This window comes from Akebia trifoliata, chromosome 2, assembly GCF_017979445.1.
Source record: "Akebia trifoliata isolate Shusen 1 chromosome 2, ASM1797944v1, whole genome shotgun sequence".
NCBI classification, from domain to species: Eukaryota; Viridiplantae; Streptophyta; class Magnoliopsida; order Ranunculales; family Lardizabalaceae; genus Akebia; species Akebia trifoliata.
The window spans coordinates 90173-109883 of NC_141376.1; the positions used below are offsets into that span (position 1 = coordinate 90173).

At 36.4% G+C, this 19711-nt stretch overlaps 3 protein-coding genes across 4 annotated transcripts; 1 reads left to right on the top strand and 2 right to left on the bottom strand.

Moving 5' to 3' along the window:
- Window positions 1-3147: 3147 nt before the first annotated feature.
- LOC147408479 (uncharacterized) lies at window positions 3148-5713 on the bottom strand. 2 transcript variants are annotated; one of them, XM_086418618.1, is made up of 2 exons: window positions 4333-5713; window positions 3148-4062 (listed from the first exon to the last, which is right to left on the bottom strand). In XM_086418618.1, the coding sequence occupies exon 1, from the start codon at window positions 5570-5572 to the stop codon at window positions 4358-4360; it is 1215 nt and encodes a 404-aa protein (XP_086274744.1). In that variant the 5' UTR covers window positions 5573-5713; the 3' UTR covers window positions 3148-4062; window positions 4333-4357. The 2 variants fall into 2 exon arrangements, with proteins under 2 accessions (XP_086274744.1, XP_086274734.1); XM_086418608.1 differs by having other exon boundaries at window positions 3148-4068.
- Window positions 5714-5833: 120 nt separating this feature from the next.
- PDE191 (Mitochondrial transcription termination factor family protein) lies at window positions 5834-8257 on the top strand. Its single transcript, XM_086418598.1, has 3 exons — window positions 5834-6051; window positions 6379-6454; window positions 7022-8257. Exons 1-3 carry the CDS (start codon window positions 5848-5850, stop codon window positions 8002-8004), a joined length of 1263 nt encoding a protein of 420 aa, XP_086274724.1. The 5' UTR covers window positions 5834-5847; the 3' UTR covers window positions 8005-8257.
- A 5600-nt stretch (window positions 8258-13857) lies between these two features.
- LOC147408481 (MIZU-KUSSEI-like protein (Protein of unknown function, DUF617)) lies at window positions 13858-15047 on the bottom strand. Its single transcript, XM_086418628.1, has one exon. It carries the CDS (start codon window positions 14951-14953, stop codon window positions 14246-14248), a length of 708 nt encoding a protein of 235 aa, XP_086274754.1. The 5' UTR covers window positions 14954-15047; the 3' UTR covers window positions 13858-14245.
- Between the last annotated feature and the right edge of the window lie 4664 nt (window positions 15048-19711).

Genomic DNA, 19711 nt, shown 5'->3' on the forward strand with positions numbered 1-19711 from the left:
CTTGTTTCTGGCCAACTAAAATTTTCCAAGTAAAGATAGCACTAAGATGAAAGTGATAGGATGATGTCTTTCCATATTTATATATTTTGCACCATTCGATCTAGCAGTTCTTGAAACAAAAATTTCCTGAAGAAATTGTTAGTGTTGGAAGCGAACATCCAAACAATAGAGCTCTAGCAAACTGGAATTGAAGAAGAATATGGTCTAATGTTTTATTTTCATCATTACATAGATGGCAACACAGATATGAATCTTCCTCTTTTACAAATTGTTCCCTAATGTAAGCATGTTGTGAAGGGCTCTCCAAATAGAATTTCTTATTTTTGGGAGGAAACAATCCCTCCAAAGAAAGTCTAGTTCTTATATGAAAGTAAACAAAGATACATTGATCATATGAATTACCTGAGCGTGCTATGCTGAGTTGATCATGAAAGAACAAGTTTTTCAAAGATGCCAAATCCATCTATCTGAGACATTATTGTTGCTAAGTGGAATTTTAATAATAGAATCTACTTCCCATAAAGAAAAGAGGGATCTCATTAAATCTTTACCTTAGCCAAAGCTTCTTAGATTTTTGCAACATTATTCCTACAGAAGTTTATGCCTTGGGGTCCTCAGGAACTATAGTCCTATTCGAAGCTAGCTCTCTCTCTCTCTCATATGATGATGATCTTCACTTGTACCCAACAAACTACATTAGTCATCATTTACATTCTTGTAACTTATCGTTGCTCTTAGGTGGTTGTCAAGTTATATCGTGACATCCTTTGCTTAATAACCTTCTAGCCTCATTGATCTCCCACCAAGTCTTTCTGAGAATTGGCTTTTCCATCAGATTTTCTGAAAATTTCTTTTGCCACTCTTTTAATATGGATGTGCATTTCATCCATGTGATTGTAGTTTCTGCATGTAAACCTTATTTTCCCTCCTCTCAATTTAGCCCTAAAATACACTATTTTTTCTTCATTTGAAATCTAATACGAATTTTTGAGCACATTTCTTATTGCAATAATCCATAATAAGCATTAATTTCTTATTACACCTATGGTGCGAGTTAAATTATCCCAAAGGGTCTCCTGAAGTCTTGGGTGACAACACAATTTCTTAAAACTTGGAAGGTAAAGAAAGACAAACATACAAAGAATATTAAGGAAGAAAATTCCTTATATACATATTAGGAGTATTTACACTGCTCTTTGCCAAATGGGAGATGAGATTCAAAGATGAGAGAAGTGGAATCCCAGATCTAGAGCAATTAATGGATGGAAAATGTGTACATCATTCAGATTTAGTGAAAATGATGAAGTGCACCCATCTACTTTAGATGTTAATTGAGTGATAGAAGGGGAAGCACATGATTTTATAAAGAGAGAAAGGTGGTGTGGGGAGGCACACATTTCACTCAGATTCAATACATGTAAAAAAAAAAAAAGAATCTGTTGAGTAGTTATTTAGTAATTTAAATATTCTAGCTTCAGCAATGATAGAGCTTTGAGTCTTGGTTTCTCAATGGCATTCTTTAAAGATTGTTGGAACACAATCAAGGATGAGTTGATGCAAGAGGTTAAGGACTTCGAGGTGAGAGGATATTTGGATTGTTGTTCCAACAACACCTAGTTTGCCTTAATTCCAAAAAAAGGCAAGAGCTGAAGATATTGGGGAAATGAAGCCAATTAGTTTGATTGGAGCCATGTCCAAAATAATTTCAAAGATCCTGGCTTCTAGACTCAATGAAATAATTCCATCAGTGATAAGCCTGCTTCAAGGTGTTTTTCATTAAGGTTCATTAAAATCGTAAATGGAGCATTGATAGCAAATGAACAAACAGACTTCAGGTTAAGATCAAGGATGCCAAGGGTGATTTGCAAAATTGATTTGGATAAAGCTTACGACCATATATAGTGGGGGCTTGTTGCAATATTTATTGGCCATATGGGTTTTAGTGAAAAATGAAGCAATTGGATTATGAAATGTGGCTTTGACAACATTCTCAATCCTAGAGAATGGTAGTATGACGGATTTCTTCAGAAAATCTAGGGACTAAGACAGGACGACCGTTAATCTCATTTCCATTTTAATATCATTGTTGTGGCATTGGTGCAAGGTTTGTACAGAATTCAAAGAGGTCTTCTTCGAAGATTTTCTTTTTTGATAGAAGTTTATCCATGAAGTCGAGAAAAAAGGATTTTCTGGGGGCAGTTTTTACTTTGACCTCTTGCTTGTATCTGGTAGGTCTGCTGGGCCTCCTAATTTACTTTCTATTAATATGAACTTTTATCCAATCACTACAATATGTTGAATATTTGAAAAATCCATTACGTAGTAACCAAAGAATCTTGATTGACAACTTTGACAAAATAAATAGTCATTGCTCTTATTCATTGACTATTGTGTGAAAATCTGGAAGACAACTTTGGAGCCACTTCTTCCATGGGGAACAATTATGCAGGAAAATACAGTCATCCTGTCAAATGGCTGAGACAAGATCAAACCAATACAGAACACAGTAATTCAACGTGCTCAAGAACTTTGAAACAACTGAAATGGCCAAGCCTTCTCTAACTAGGCTATCGTATGTGTCTGTAAAGAAAATGATCTTGTTGAAATATCATCGACTGAAGAGCCCACACACAGAAAATACACACCAAGTTAGCAGCATGACCTGGTACAGACGTATGAGTCAGACAAAATGGCCACCAGGGCCATGAGACAGACTAACCGCAAACGAAAGGAAGTGTCGGACACCTCTTGCCAACATAGCACTAAAATCAACACTGCTACACAACCACTCCCTAGGAATACATAACAAAAATCACATATGGGAAAATGTCAAAAAATTAACTGCCTAGGACGAAGCACCATCTACGTTGAAACAATATATTTGTATTTCTCTGACAAACTAAATATGTTATCCCAGAAGAGTGGGAAAGATATGCCAACTATCCCTAAGAGGCATGACATGGTTTGACCATAGAAAAACCGGAGCTTGAGTGGATTGGTTTTAAATATGGAGGAATGGGGCGACCATACTACAAGGTTTTTTTTTTTTTTTTTTGATTAGTGACCATACTACAAGGTATTATTTTACAACTTTCAATATACCATCAAAATAATAATTTCTATCTACACTGGGGGAAAAGAGAGTCAAGCAAAAAATATAACATTCATAGGGCTACTTTCAGAATTGGGTAAAACAATGGGTGTATCTATGTGGAACACACTTGATGGGAAACCAATGGGTGAATTCTTAAAAATGGGAGATTCTTGAACCAAATTCCAACAATGGTAGTGGATTTGAAAGCAAGAAACTGTTAACGCTAAGCAATTTATCATTGCCTGGGGAAGACAAGAAAAAAAGTTGGACGAGTAAGGATAAATCATAAGACTCATTGGTGCATGGAGATAGTATGACTTCCAACCATTGAAAGAAACCAGCTGGGTTAAACAGTTATACATGGCAAAAGGTACACCAAGTAACTTTCAATGTCATGTACATTACCTGCAAGGATCTACAGAAGGTAGTAAATACATTACGAAAAACTGGCACTGTATTTTGCAAGATTTAGTGAAAAGCCTCTAGAAATTATAATGGGATACCAAAAATGTGATTTATTGGACCCAGCAAAACTCCTAAAACCACATGAAGCAAAATGCATGTCTCTGAATTTACAGTCTACTTTGCCTCTTCTACAGATAACAAATTGCAGTTCATATACAATATACCCACAGCCAGTCATGGAATTGCATTGAATTGTTGTTTAACAAAAATGTCCATCTTGTTCTCTCTATTACTGTTCCTTGCGGTTGAAAAAGGAAGGCCCACGACAAGAGAAAATGAAAAAATGTTGGTTGCTCAATATTGTTCTTATGTAACCTACAAAATCATCTCTGGGAGCTAGGTGACTCACGTCTATGCCATACTGCATGCACAAAGGAATCAGCTGGTTGCCCAGGGCCCACCCCTATCAATGTACATAGGCCTTTGTGAATCATCATTTATCTCTCAACTGATTATACATGGGAATATAACTCTAAAACAGAACATTAACCCACTCAAGTACTCTGCACCTGACATCAAAAAGTTCGGATTATATTAAACACATTGGTATGAGTTAGGTAAAAGATGTAAGTAGGTCTACTTATGAGTTATTATTGAATACTAACATGCAACACCCATGGAATCTCAAACCGATATGTCTCTCTAACAAATTCCATAATAAGCAATACAATATAGGCTAACATGTTCTGGTGACAGCAATGATCTCAACTAAGATTGCATGACAGTTTAGAGACATCCAAAGGAACAAAGAAGAGTGAAAGACAGGAACTTACAAGTTTTCATCAACTAAAAGAAAAATTAAAATGATCTTTGTGAACTTTTCTTCCCAAAGATAGCCTCCCAAACTAAGGGTGAGAACGGTCCCTTCTTATCCAAATACTCTCTAACAGCCTTCTCATTGACGAAAAACCCCTTCTCCCTTAACCTACCAATAACGCTGTTGGCTTCTCCCATGCCCTTCTCCCTACAAAAACAATCGACCAAACTTGCAAATGTGGCAACATTTGGGGAATGACCAGCCTCCAACATCTCAACACAAAAGTCAACAGCATCCTCTAATGACCTCCCCTTACAGAGTCCCTGAATCAAGACAGTGTAGCTGAATGCATTGGGTGAAATCCCATTATTCTGCATTTTCCTGAAAATCCTCTTGGCATCGTCAAGCTTCTGAGCTTTACAGAACCCCTCAACCACTGCTGTATAAATTACAACTTCGGGGATGGTACCCTTCTCGCGCATCAAACCAAAGAGCTTCATGGCTTCTTGGACCAACCCGTCCTTACAGAGACCATCCAGCATGGCTACAGCATTCGGGATAAGACCCGTTTCCTTCATTTTCTTAAAAATCTCCTCAGTGTCTTGTGGTAGTGAGTCTGTTGGAGTTGGAGAATCGGGTTTGGAGATTTGGATGGGAGTATCTTTAAGGGGACTTTCCTTTTTCTCATCACCAAGCTTGAACTTTTCAAGGAAACTATCAACAGACTGATCATCTTTCTTTTCTTCTTTGTTAGGAATATGAAATGTAGTAGGATTTTTGTAGGATTGCTTCCTCCTATTTTCGTCATTGTCGATGCTTCCACCAAGATTGAAATTTCCAGTAAAGAGATCATTATTGTTAATGCTATCTTTACTCCTTCCACCACTTCCTCGTCCTCCCATGGGTCTATTCTGGAATTGGGTTCTAGGTACTTGGAACAGAGATGGTTTCATTTTTTCATCATTGTCATCATATTTTTCGTGCTTGAAGGGATTGGTTCGTCTTTCTCCTCTCAAGGGTCTGTTTGGAATTGGGTTTGGAGGATCAAAGTGGGCTTCGCTCTTTCTTTCGTCTACTTGGTCGTTTTCTTCATAACCAGAATCCAATTTTCGGAGGACATCATCTTCGGATGCATCATATCTTCTTTCTCCTCTTCTTATGGGTCCGTTACGAATGGTACTAAAATGGTTTAAAAGAGGTATTGTTGAACGTCTACAAAAATTGGAACAGAGAAGCTTAGAAACCTTACCTGGCATGACTGGGATTCTTGCCTAGACTCTCTGATTCTTCCCTTTTTTTTTGTTTTTCAATCAAGAGTGACAAGTCTGAGAGAGAGAGAGAGAGAGAGAGAGAGAGAGAGAGTTAGGGTTTAGGGTTTTGGTTTTGGGGAGCCACTGAGCCAGCCAAAATGCCAATTTGCCGAAAACCAAGTAGCCTTGAAATGAGGGGTAGTTTTGTCATAATGCAAATTAAAGAGGACAAAATGTAATAAGGTAAAAAAAAAAAAAAAGAGAGGATAACGCCATAACGGATGGATGGGGGTATATTTTCAGTTCGTATCAGTCTCAATTCTCTACTCTCTCTAGTTTCTACATCTCTCAAGATAAGGCTTTTGGTTCGAAACTCTATTTGGTCGCTCAATCAGGTTCAGGTTCCACAATTTGTGTTTGGAGACCCAAGTTTCTGGAATGGTTGGAGGAAGCTTTGCCTGAACTATCAATTCTTCTTATTCAAGGTTTGCACTTCTCTTCCTCTTTCAATGAACAAGGAGCTCTTACGGCATCTATGTACCCTTTTTTAATGAAATAATCAAAGTGAGTATTTGGTTATCTATTTTGAGTTGAGGGAGGATCTTTAAGACCTTTCGATTCAAACTCACTCCACTATATAGTTTTTTTCCTTGCAAATGATACCTCATTTGGTGAAATTAAGTTCTTCATTTTCTCTTTGTCCTGTCATTGAGTTTGTGATTGCCCAATTCATTATTTGACAAACCCTTTTTTTTTTTTCAATTTGATTGATTTGTAAGCCCTGCACATTTGGTTGATTAAACCAATTTCAGGGAGAAGATACACCCATTGGAAAAGATACACTCATTTTCAGCAGACTCGAAAGCATTTTGTGCCATCAAATTGAAGGTGCCACCTTGTGAAGTTCGTAAAGTCTGTGAGTGGCAATACCACAGAAAAAATGCCATCAAAATCAAATTTTGAAGGGCTCTCAACTTGCCACATATATTAGTATATAATAACCTTTTAAGCAATTAATCCAATTTACTAGTTGGCAACTATGCATTTTATCTTGTAAAACAGAATATTAAGGATCCTGGAACCTTGATCAGCTATGCTGAATTTCGTAGATACTAGTTTCTAGTTTCTCTTCCACCCTCCCCCCCCCCTTTTCCTTTTTTTTTCTCTTTGAAAATTTGATGCATTTTCTTCTTTTTTCCTATTAATTTTATGACACCAATACACCTACATAACCAATTTTCACTTGACCCTTCGGAAAAGATTGTTTTTCATTATGTCAAATTAGTAGGTTATAGATCCTATAAATATATTCACTTACCAATAATAAAAAATAAATAAAACTACTCATTTAGCATACTGAAGCAATATTTGATTTTCCCTATAACACCAGCACACCGTGTTCTTAGTTCTTATGAGTCAATCTTGTGTATAATTCCGCTCAAACTATCATCTCAGGAAGCATGGAAATCACCAGCAGTCAAAAGGGTAGCATTGTTGGATTCTTCAGGGAAAGAGGTTTTGATGATAAAAAAATTGATGAAATGTTCAAAAGATGCAAGCGACTACAAGGTGTAGAAAGTCATAAAGTCTCTGAGAACTGGGATTACTTGAGAAGCATTGGTATTCAAGAAAGGAAGCTTCCCTCTGTTGTTTCAAAGTGCCCCAAGATCCTTACTCTAGGCTTGACTGAGAAGCTCGTGCCCATGGTTCAGTGTCTTTCAACCTTAGGAACTAAACCTAATGAGGTGATTACTGCAATAACCAAATTTCCCAACATACTCTCCCACAGTGTGGAGGAGAAACTTTGTCCTCTACTAGCTTTCTTCGAGGTGCTTGGGGTCCACGAAAAGCAATTGGGTAAGTTGCTGTTGCTCAATCCAAGGCTCATCAGTTACAGCATTGAATCTAAACTTTCCCAAATCGTTGATTTTCTTGCTAGTCTTGGCTTGAGTAGGGAAGGAACAATTGGTAAGGTTCTGGTGAAGAATCCATTTATTATGGGTTACAGTGTTGAGAAAAGGCTTCACCCTACTACTGAGTTTCTAAAATCAATAGGTCTGTCTGAATTAGATCTTCAAAGGGTGGCGATGAACTATCCTGAAGTTTTGTGTAGAGATGCTGAAAAGATCCTGAGACCTAATTATACTTTTCTGAAGACATGTGGGTTTGGGGATGGACAAACTGCAATTTTGGTTACTGGGTATCCCCCTATTCTGATCAAGAGCATCCGGAATTCTTTGGAACCAAGGATCAGGTTCTTGGTGAAGGTAATGGGGAGACAGGTCGATGAAGTAGTAGATTACCCCGACTTTTTTCGGCACAGTCTGAAGAAGAGGTTGGAGTTGAGGCAGAGGCTTTTGAAACAGAAAAACATAGCCTGTAGCCTGAGTGAAATGCTGGACTGCAATAAAAAAAAGTTTGTTATCAAGTTTGCTTGATTAAAGGATTTAGCTCAAGTATCACTGTGATCAACTTTTGATATTTATTAGTCTGAACTAATGGTTTAAGTTGTTTCCATCTATGAAGAGTTGGAGCGTATTTAGCTGAATTTATTGTGATCAAAGAGAGGTTAGCCCTATGTTTCTTAGACTGATTTAACTTTCAGTGCATTTAATCAGTTATTGTAGAAAATTGCTCATAACAATGTTCAACACTGTAACTATCTCATTTTCAAAAATTGCTAGTTAAACCCATGATGCTGAACTTTCCTGTGATGGTGTTGTCCTCTTGGCACCTCAATGCCTACTTACCGCAGTGACTCAATTATGAATTTGCTCAATCTTCAGATAAAAAGGACTCTACCGACATAACTATGACAAGGTTATACTTCATCTTTACCATCATCGTGCATCGACACATTATCCCAAATATTGGGGGTCCTATTTAGTCATACAACTCTGTCTAACACTATATCTTCCATCAAGACATGCATTTCCAAACCTGTATTTATTATCTTCGAATAAGTAGCTACCACTAATTTGATGATTAAATCCCAATTATATAAATTGGACTATTAAATATTCATAATCTCCTCGTTTAAGAATTCATTTTGGTGGGCAACATTTCAAAGGGAAGAAAAAAGGACACAAGTATAAATTACCTTCTTTGCCATTATGACAACCCATAAATTTCCTCCCATCTCAAATAGTCTTAACCAAATCAATAGAAGGATTAAATTCCTCCTAAAGTTAAATGACATGACATGCTTTTGGTGAATGGTGCACCTGGACTCCTTGGCCACAAGATTTAGGTGCTTTGTATTCATATTCGCAGTACAATACTAATGGGAAATTGTAAATTTACATAACTTCTTGTAGCCTTGTTGGTAAAAGGTTTTACCTCACCCCAAACTTGTATCTCGATGACATCTCATGTTTCCTACAAAAAATCGTAAATTTGGGAGGGGTTCTTAGATCAACACCCTTTGACGATAAAGTTAGCAAGAAATCAAAAAAGTCTGAGTTAGAGAATGAGTGAAAAATTATTTACCTGTGAGTTGATTCCTTTATTTATAAACTTAAAAGAGTTCATCTTCTTTTGCCAACTTTCTTGGTGAGAATATTGTCAATCTTCGCTTATCGTTATTGTCCTTCCCCAATTAGGAAACTCCATTCTTATCATTTTCATTCCATGTTGATTCACAAGTATTCCCAATCCTGATCTCTTACTAATTATATCTGAGAACATCGTTGCAATTAGAATCTTATATATCTCCGGAGATATTCTATTAGGATCCACGTGGTTTCTCTCATTATTTCCATGATCTTCTCCTAGAGCAACAATCAGTCAGCTACATTGAGCCGAGTGCTCTGCTTCAGTCACATGTCACTCTGGCTCTGGCTGAGTCCTCTTCAAGGCTAAGGGGAGTTGATACGTGGGGGAGTTTGACTGTCAGCCAAGTCAATTCTTTATGAGGACAAGTTGACATGTGTCAGTCTAAATTTAGCCTACTCATGCTATAGTGGCCACATCACACTAGGAAAAAAACTGCTATACACCAAAGGTACAATTGTAAAATTATGCATAGAAGCCAGGAACATCTTTCATCCTATAAATGGAAACCCTGCCTTCACTCTCTTCCTTATAAAGGATGAGAATTCTAGCATCCCCAAATTCAATTCCTCGACCACAATGTTGAAATTGCGCTGCTGTTACGAGCAATTGTTTTGCCACCAGGATGATGATGTCACATGGTAGTCGCTTGAAGTGCCCAGCACTAATGTGTATGAGAAGGTTTTTCTGGTTTCTTGAATTGTTCACCCTTGTGTTGCTGAAGGGATAGGAAAATCTTCTCATGAGGTTTCCCAAGGTAGACAATATGCAAAGACTTAAGGATGTTGCTTTAATAAGGTTTTCAAATTTGTATCAGAATTTTTCTTTTGTTCTGAAAATGGAGATGGCCTCTGAATTCCCTTGAGTGTTTGGAAGCAAGTTTACAGTATCAGGTGATCCTATCAGTTGAGTAAATCTCTTCTTGCATCAAATTTCAACAAGAAAATCTAATGCTCTGTTAATAGAAATAGCCCACTGCAGCCAGTGGAGGGAATGGCGAATTCATTCTAGGGTTAAGGCTATGTGATGATGATGGTGACACATTGGATCTAACCCACTCATATGTCTCTTATTCCCTATACGTCCATTTTTTTAGGAATAAATGTGTTCCCACAATTGATCTCCTGACCAGATGAATATAATCTTCATTTTTTGCTTTTACCATCATAACAATCCAAATTACATAGATTTGAACTTCATCTCATCTTCAAAGATTCTTAACCAAACCAACAGAAGTGACACTGAATGATTAAATTTAAACTACAGGTGAATTACATGAGTTGCATCTGGGACCCAGCCAGGACTATGCATGTTAGGCACCAGCACCATGGGTATGATGCCTGTTGTTGGATACACCGTGCAGTTTAGTGATGATCAATCATATATTGTAAGCACATGCACGCACAAGTGACTTAAGAAGAGGAACAAATGTCAACATTTTTCCTAGCTAATAAATTCATGGAAAAAAGCAGTTTGTGATTTCCATCACCCCCTATTTCTGAACCAAAAATTTCCAATACCGCTGATGTTATGAGCTGAATGCTTGGCGCCAGCACCAAAGTCACACTGCTACCACTAGTGACTCACATGGAATGGGTCTAGCAGGCAATGTGAGAAAGGGAAGACCCAGCGCCAATTTAGATAAGAAGGTGGTTCAGCTGTCTTGAATTCCTTCACTCTTCCACTGATGAGATGATAGGAAAGTATCTTCCCAGGTTTCGCAAGGTAAACAACATCTAAGTTTGGATGAAAAGCCAAGATAGATGGAATATTCGAAGTACAACCTATACTTGTCAAAGAGGAAAGACTGGAGGCGGCCAAATTTATACTATACTTGAAGACACATTGGGTAATATCAGTGTCGTCATTGTCTTTACCCTTAAGCATTGGGTAATAGTTTGGTCTGCAAAATGGATTACGGTTTTTCACCGAGGGGGTGGATCGAAGCGATTGCAGCGAAGAATTGATATGAAACGAAGCACTTCGTCTATGGGTATTGTAGAAAGGATAGAATATGACCCTAATCGTTCTTCTCGGATCGCTCCAGTACGATGGATCGAGGGGGTGCAGCTACGCCGCCAGAGGAAATGCAACACGATAGAAGAGTTCGCTCCGCCGCGTAAGATCCTCAACAGCCTCCAAATTCCCCCAAGCATCTAGTGTTGTGTAAGTTGACGGTCTCAGGCAATTCAATCAGTTGAGACATATGTTCCTTGTCGACTTTGAATTCCAGCAAGTGATGTGGGTAAACAAATAAATGCAATGCTCCATTCAGAAAGACAGCACGCCGAGCCAGTGGAGGGAACACCGCATGGGTTGTAGGGCAGAGTGGAATTAACCCAGTGGTTGGATTTTTACGAGAAGATTTGAATGTTTATGCAATGGCACAGATCATCAAATAGTCCATTTTTGCTCAAGAAATGGATGACAAAAAAGTAAGGGGAACCGTAAGGATGGAAGGTGAGAGCAGCATCAGAATAGGCACAACGATAGAATTGCTGTGTAGGTGGTGGTGGTGGGGAACAAGGGATAGGCAGAGAGATCCAGTTGTTTGTAGCAGGGTTACATATGTAGTAGAGAGGTTGCTGGGAAGTAGTACTACTACTTGTCAAGTTAGGGCATTTCTGTCTAAAAAACAGGAGTTACTATGCCAAATAGCCTCATTTTGAGTATTAAAAAAAGGATTGGGATCCGAAGACTTATGAAACTTGAACTCATATGTTCACACACAATCCCGACCGTGTATTTGTGAGATCTATAGGTTTAGATGTATCTTAGCAATTTATAATATATTCTCGGGTTACATCTTTGAGTATGAACTTTTGGTAGAGAGAATGGATCTCGCATACACACAGTCGGGATTGTGTGTGAACATATGAATTCATGTTTCATGAATTTACGGATCGTGACCCTTTTTTTAATACTCAAAATGGGGCTATTTGCTATAGGAACTCATGTTTTTGGACAGAAATGCTCTAATCTATAATTTCTCTAATAAATTGTAACATCCTCCCTTCCAACATTTTATACCATAAAAATAGAGAGATCCATTCTCTCTACCAAAAGTTCATTGGAGTTCACTAAAAAGGCTCTAGATTTTAGGAACAACGGTGAAACTTGTAGATCTACACATTCTAATATTCGATCCACAATCTATTGAAGATTTCCACCAAATGGTGTCAATTTCTTTCTTCTTCTTCTTCTTCTTGTTTTTTATTATTATTTATTTATTTAAATTTTCTTATATTCTTATAATATTGCTACATTTCTCGTTCATAGTTATATAAATAGAAAATGGTATCAAAAAGTTTGATTTCACGGAATTTTTACGGTTCATACAATTTACCCAATATCGGATCTCGACGCTATCTGGAATGTATTATAGCATCTAGTTTCAATGGTACATATTGTCGAGGTTCAATGATATGAACAGTATTTTACTTCCAAAAATTATTGTTAGATAATTTCGTCGAGGTTCGACAATAGGTATTGTTGAGCATCGATGCTATAATACATTTTAACATCTAGGTTTGATGTTAGGTAAATTATATGAACAAAACCATAAAAATTCCGTGAAATCAATTTTTTTTGCTATCATTTTTCATTTATATAAAAATATAGGAGAAATTGATAATCTTGGTGAAAATTTTTAATAGATCGTAGATCTAACACGAGAATGCGTAGGTCTACAAGGTTCACCATTGTTCTTCAAATCTCGAGCCTCTTTGGTGAACTTCAATGACTTTCTGGTAGAGAGAATAAATCAATCTCTTTCTATTTCAATGGTATAAAATGTTGGGAAGGAGGAAGTTATTTTTAAAGGATTTCTAAGAGAAATTTTAGGAAGGATTTCTATCAAAAAAACATTAGTTACTAGAATAAATAGCTCTATTTAGAGAACTAAAAAAAAGGTATAATGATTTTGTAACTCAACTTAAAAATTCACTGACATGGCATGTGCAAGAACTGTAAATTTTTCTTTGGGATACACAACTGCACATCTCCCATAATGAGATTTTGTTTTCATCATGAGATTTTTATTTTCAAGGCCCTCCGGTCCTCAATGACTATGGTAGAAAGATACCCCAAGTCAGTGTGGGCTAAGATTATCTATTTGATTTCCCAATAACATGACTAGAGAGAGAGAGAGAGGGGCAGCAGTCATGTATCATCAAACCCTACCTCAAAGCCCACATGGTGTTGGTCGGCTTTTTCTAATGGAAAATGCTGAAATCACACGAACAAAGACACAAAGGTGACAAAAATGATGCGGTGGAGTGCACATAACCGTAAATGCTTTTTACTCGTATCTCGCAAAAAAACATCTATGGTAACATGCACGATACCGAGAGTTTTTGTCACCCTTGTGTCTCTCTTTGTGTCACCCCAGCACGACTCTTTCCTAATTTACTAATTATCCCTGATAAGGAACAAAAATAAAGATGTACCACTGTGGATCCCTTACATTGATAGATGATACATATGGCGTATCCTACACTACCCATCACCAGCTTTTAAAGGAGAAAGTGTTGTGAAATAGCACTCAACCCTACATTACTTTTAAATTTTAGGGGACAAATAAACCATTCCAAGCTGGAAGTCACCACAAACTCACTCACAACCATTTTGCAAGGGGCGATGAATTATTAAAGGAAGGGGTGGGTCAATGGTCGACAGCACGACCACAACGTCATCAAATAACATCTAATTAACTTCTTTATCCACTCTATATTAATTAATTTGAATTTAACTCCCAAGTAAAAGATTAATTAGATGAACTTTAACCTTAATTAATAAGCAACTTACATACCCAAAGTAAATTACAGAAGAATAAATATTTACACCAGACTCCTTGAAGCCAGGGGAATCATTTTTAAGAATTTTCCGTTTCTCGATTTCAAATATGATGCAGAGAGGTTTTGTATATCTTCTGTATTTGGTGTTGGTGGGAACGGAGAGAGAGAGAGAGATAAGAGACGCACACACTATCTCTCTTAACATCATCATGTTGCATGCAGCCATGCATTATCATTGCATCATGACCTCAATTAATTAGGATTATGTGATATTGATTCAACTTCATCATCAGCTGTGGACTGTGGTGATATGTGGTCAACCCATCGTCACTCATGATCTCAACAGGAATATACTTAGCTCCTGACCAGAACTTCCAACTGGATTGATCATGTGAAACGACTCTGAGTCAGCCGATCCAATGACTCTTTCGAAGCTCGCACGAAGGTACATAAGTTCTCCTTCCTCTGACTTTGGGTCAACTGGTAACACACCGGCACCTACAGAGACAGACTGCATGAGCTTCAAGACTGCCACATCACTCTCCCTCCTCTGACGCCTAACCGCAAACCCAACTTTCCTACCGTTGCAGTACATAGACCAGACAGGGATGGAGAAGAGAGAACATGATGATGATGATGATGATGATGATTGTGAGTTGGAATGGGAGCGGGACCTGACTCGGTCGCACTCCAGTGCAATTCGGAGCAACCCATATTGCATTTCTCTTGCAAGATAAGCTGTGGGGACTGCAAATTCGAGTAGTAAGAGAGGAGAGCTTCTTGAGTCATCTTGAAGGCAAAAGCTAACTCGGCCTTTCCGATAACCAAAGAAGGTGCCTGTGACGGTCGAGCCATGAGTCGACTCAGTATCGCTAGAGAGTAACTCAGATTGTTGTTGGAAGCCACAACATGGAACCATGCACTCCACAATTGACCTAAATGATCGCCTGTATCTGATTTCCCGGCCACATTCCACTGCCGTCGACGTGTCGATAATGTGGAGATGCCCTCTCTGGCTTCCTAAGTCGATCATCCTCATGGTGGAGAGAGAGAGACTAGTTGGGTAGGGATGATTTTTTAAGGGAATAAATAGACAAGGCCGAGAGAAAAAGGATGAAAAGCTGAGGGGGAAGGAGAGGTTGAATAAATAGAAGGAAGGGGAATGAGGGCTTTGTAAGTGGGCCTAAGAATCAGAGGCAATAATAATCCTTCCCACGAGAGAGTGTAGGGCCCAAATGGATGCACTTGGGTAACGCGCGTGGTATTGGGAAAGCATCATCATAATCTGACTACCCCACGTGGCAAACTCAATCGACAACCTTGATATGACAAATTCGGGAACTCTAGATTTGTGCTCCTCAAGATACACGACTGCATTTCCTCATAAAAAAAAATTATTTCGAGGGAATTGTGTATACGAGAAGCGCAGATCTACTGTTTCCAAATTTGTCAAGTCAGGTAGTCGATTGAGTATGTCATGTGGGATAGTCAGATTATCAAGACTCATTGGGAAAAACCTTCCCCAATTTATTTTTGAGTAATGATTTTCTATTCCCTCACATGGCATACTCAAAATACTCTCGTGATGCGGCACGTGCTAGAACCATAAATCTTTACTTGGGATACACAATTACACATATTTATGGGGATGTGTAGATGTGTATCGTGGGGCATAAAATCTATGGTTCTGACACATCTCATGTCAGGAGAGTATTTGAGTATGCCACGTGGGGGAGGTTAGATTATCATGACACTTTATCTTTTAATCTTCTCGAGTTTATTTGTAGAGACAGAGATTATGAGACCAAGTGAAAATCACATCAAATCCGACACAAGGTTCAAATGGGATCATAACCAACAAATTAACTACACTCATCAGGTACACGAAGGCACACCTATTCACTCAAGAAAATGGATACAAATAAGATGATTGCATTCCATGGACAGGTGAAGTGCATGGAGTTGTAAATTCCGCTAACAGACACTTTATTAAAATAACCAAATCCCAAGCGATCAATTATTTGCCGAGTACATGCAACTTCAAATTTTTTGAGTATAATGAAAGAGAGTTCCAACCCTTTGTCGGCATGTGTCATCATCTCTCTGTGTGATATGAATAAGTCTCTACACTCTACAACCAAAGATACCAACTCTTTAAATAAGTAATAATTGAAAGCACATCAATACAATTTTGATTATCTTAACTAAACTCTATTGGATTCACAATTAACTTAACCGCTGATGTGTTTTAATAGGCGTACCCATGCAAATTGGAGTTGAAGAAACATGATTAGAAAGTAAAGTAAAGGATTAGAGATCAAAAAGATAAAAGGACTTAGAAATATAATTAGGGTTTTACTCTGAGACGTTTTACAAATAAAGGATTTTATTTTATTATTTTAATAAGAGTTAATTGAAATTTCCTATTTTACAATCTTATAGATATTGCAATTACTAGTATGGATTGTGAGTCCTCGTTACATAGTGATTTATATCAAAACTCTAATTTTCATAATGGGAAAGTGACTGATTGGTTATAGTCCTCAAGGATAAATGTCAAGCTAATAATTTTCACCATTTTTCATAAATAAGGATTTTTTTTTTAAAACTTGTCTTTTAGTCATTGATTTGGATAATTTTCTTCTATTTATTGAAATAGAAATTTGGTATACTAGGGGAACATAATGTGTGTTTATGCTTACCTATAGTGGGGGATTTTTAAGATATCCTACTCATCGAGATCTGTATTATAATTAATGTGTCTCTCTGATCTTTTTCTTCGGTAATTTTCTAAGTTTTCGATTGTCTTTTCCCATTAACTTTCATTTTCTAGATCATCTTCTCTGTTCGTTTTAACTTGAAAAAACATTGGTGTGGTGCTAATCAAGGAGTCTCTGACGAACAATAGAGTTATGTGTGGCTTATGTTTTGAGTTTGAGTAGGAGAAGCATTATTGTTAAAAATAATGCCCTAACTCAATACCAAACCTAGTCCAAATATACAAATCCAAACTACCATGAGCCCATAACTCAAGTTCCAAATCAAAATCCAATGCCAAACACATTTTCTTAAAGAAGACACATGATCTCTTATAAGTCCCTAATGCCTAATGTTCCGACCTAATTGGAGAGTCAACTTTCCTTGAGAAAATCCAAGAATACCCTTTTCAAAAAGCAAGGTCAAACCAAAAAAGTACTTGAGATATTGTTAAAAATCTCTAAAGTTGAGAGAACTTTCAATTCTACCCCAAAAGGTCAAAAGCTTCATAGAATTCTCCCATTAGTCTATTTCAAAAATATATATAAATTATTGCTTTATAAGTTATTTATAAATGAATCAAAATTTACATTTTACCTACTATTTCACTTTTATACATGTCACTCCCATACTCATCTTTCCAAAAGTACTTTTATTCTTTCATCTCTATTTATCAAAAAATCAAAGATTAAAATACTTTTAAGGTTCATATCACAAATTCCACCTTTATCCGCATAAAGATAAACAATCCTAAAAGAAACAATCAGAATCTCATGTTCATTTTTATTTTTATTTTTAGAGTTGGATCACTTTATACTCAAAAGTTATTCAAAAACTCAATAAATAGCCTTATTTCCTATGAGCAATTCCTGCTTTCAAGCCCAATTTCTCAATCTCAAACTCTACCAAAATCCTTATTCAACTCTTTTAACCATCTCTCAATCTTCTTTCAACTTTTAAGATTTCAAACAAAAATTATCACTTATCTCTTACTTCTATAATTAGTCGATATTTTCAATTTCAAGTTCTTCTACTCAAGACAATCTCATTTAAGACTATCAAGGGATAATGTAGGTTAAGATTCAATTCTAGTGTAGACATACAAGTTAGTGTAGGATGTAGAAGAGAGGTAAAATCACAATGAACAAATAAAGAAGTAAAATTTCAATGACTAGATTTTTTGGCTCTTTGCCCACTTCCAAAATATTGGAAACTTGCTTTTCATGAAAAATCTCACTTTATCCACTATATTAATTATTTTTTCTTTCTTAAATAGATAATGATCATGTGTGTTCTTAAAAATAAATTTTAAAATGAAATATTGGTGAGTATTGCAATTAGAAGACAATAATAGTGTAATATTAGTATGAAGATCTATGCTTGATTGCTGGGAAGAGATATAATATATTCTATTAATTTTTAATCGGACATATATATCTTCTAGTAAATGGTCATGTATATGGAATTCTCAAATTCTAAAAATAATTTAAAACTTTTGTTAGAAACTTTTTCATAGTGCGTGTCGTGTGGATGAAGTTAAGAAGAAAGGAAACCTCTAATTTGTATCTAGATGTGTCATATGTCAAAAGAAGCTTCAACCGTTAAAACATATATTGAATATTTTATTACTAATAAATAATGATTTTGATCTAGAACTATTTTATTGACACTAATTGAAGGTACATTGTGAGTGGCATATTAACATTGGCGACTAATAAGTTATAATAATAATGTGAAAAATGTTACCATATTGTGGATACATAAAAATTGAAAGTATAACTAATTTATTTATCCACCAAGGTGGAGTTCTTATCGTATTTTTAAGGCACAAGTTATAAATAAAGTATCTTTACTTTCTTAAAAAATTAGCAATTCTTACTAAAAGAGAAGGTCATTTTATTTTTTATTTTTTTCTTTCAAAAAGTATTACGAGTTGATGGAGTAGGTAAACATGCAAAGACTAAATTGATATTGAAACATATATATATATATATATATATATATATATATATATATATATAAAATGTGTAATTGATGGACCATAGTTTGAATGGGAAATAAGTGGAGGATTAGATGATCAATCCGAATAATCTTTATATAAGCCACTGATGAGGAGTTAGCAACATGAATCATCCGATGGAGCATTATATCCTTAGTATTCGAATGGGGCAGGGATCTTCATTAATTTAAGTAAAGATATAAAATATGATAGTGGGTGAGAAATTAATTAAGGAGATGATGAAGATGTAGGTACAAATTAGTTTATAACTTAATTAGAATGGGGGTTATAATAGATTAATAGTGGATTGGAGTTGGGAGTATTCATTATTCATCATTCATGCATGGCCAATTGGCCATGGGCAATCATTGCACCTAATCAGGAAGCAGGCGTGCCTATCTATCTACCATCGACCTGCTGAAAAATTGAATTAAAAAAAAAATCTTCATGCTACCTCTCTGTCTGACGTACACACACGCCTTTAGTCTTTAGAGGGACCACTGGTTTTTTGATGAATATTTCTTGGCTGCCAATCCACCTTTTGTGAGCAGCAAATTAAATTTCCCCAAAATGACCCTTAATTCTTATCTATCTTAGCATAGACGGTCTAGCATAGATAGGGAAAAAAGAAAACATCACCTTCAACCTTATTAATTTGTTGTAGATAAGTGGTTGTGTGTGGCAACCATTAATTCACCCTCCTTTTATATATTTATATTTATATATAGAAATTTACATTAATTTTTCTTCTTTTGCTATCTAGCTTGGCATTATTGAATTATATATAAACATGATGTGGACTTTAGTGATTGCATGTGGTCAACAATTGCAGTGTTTTATCTTCCCAATCCAATTGATTGATATTTCATAGGGGTGAAAAAGATAGATCTGACGTGTGGTCACGTGGAAAGAGATTGATTCATTATCCCCACTGTTTTAGAATTTCAATGATATTGGGGTTATTGTTAAAGTTTATATATATATATATGATCACCTTATGTTACAAAATTATAAAAATATTATTAAGCATAATTAATGTGG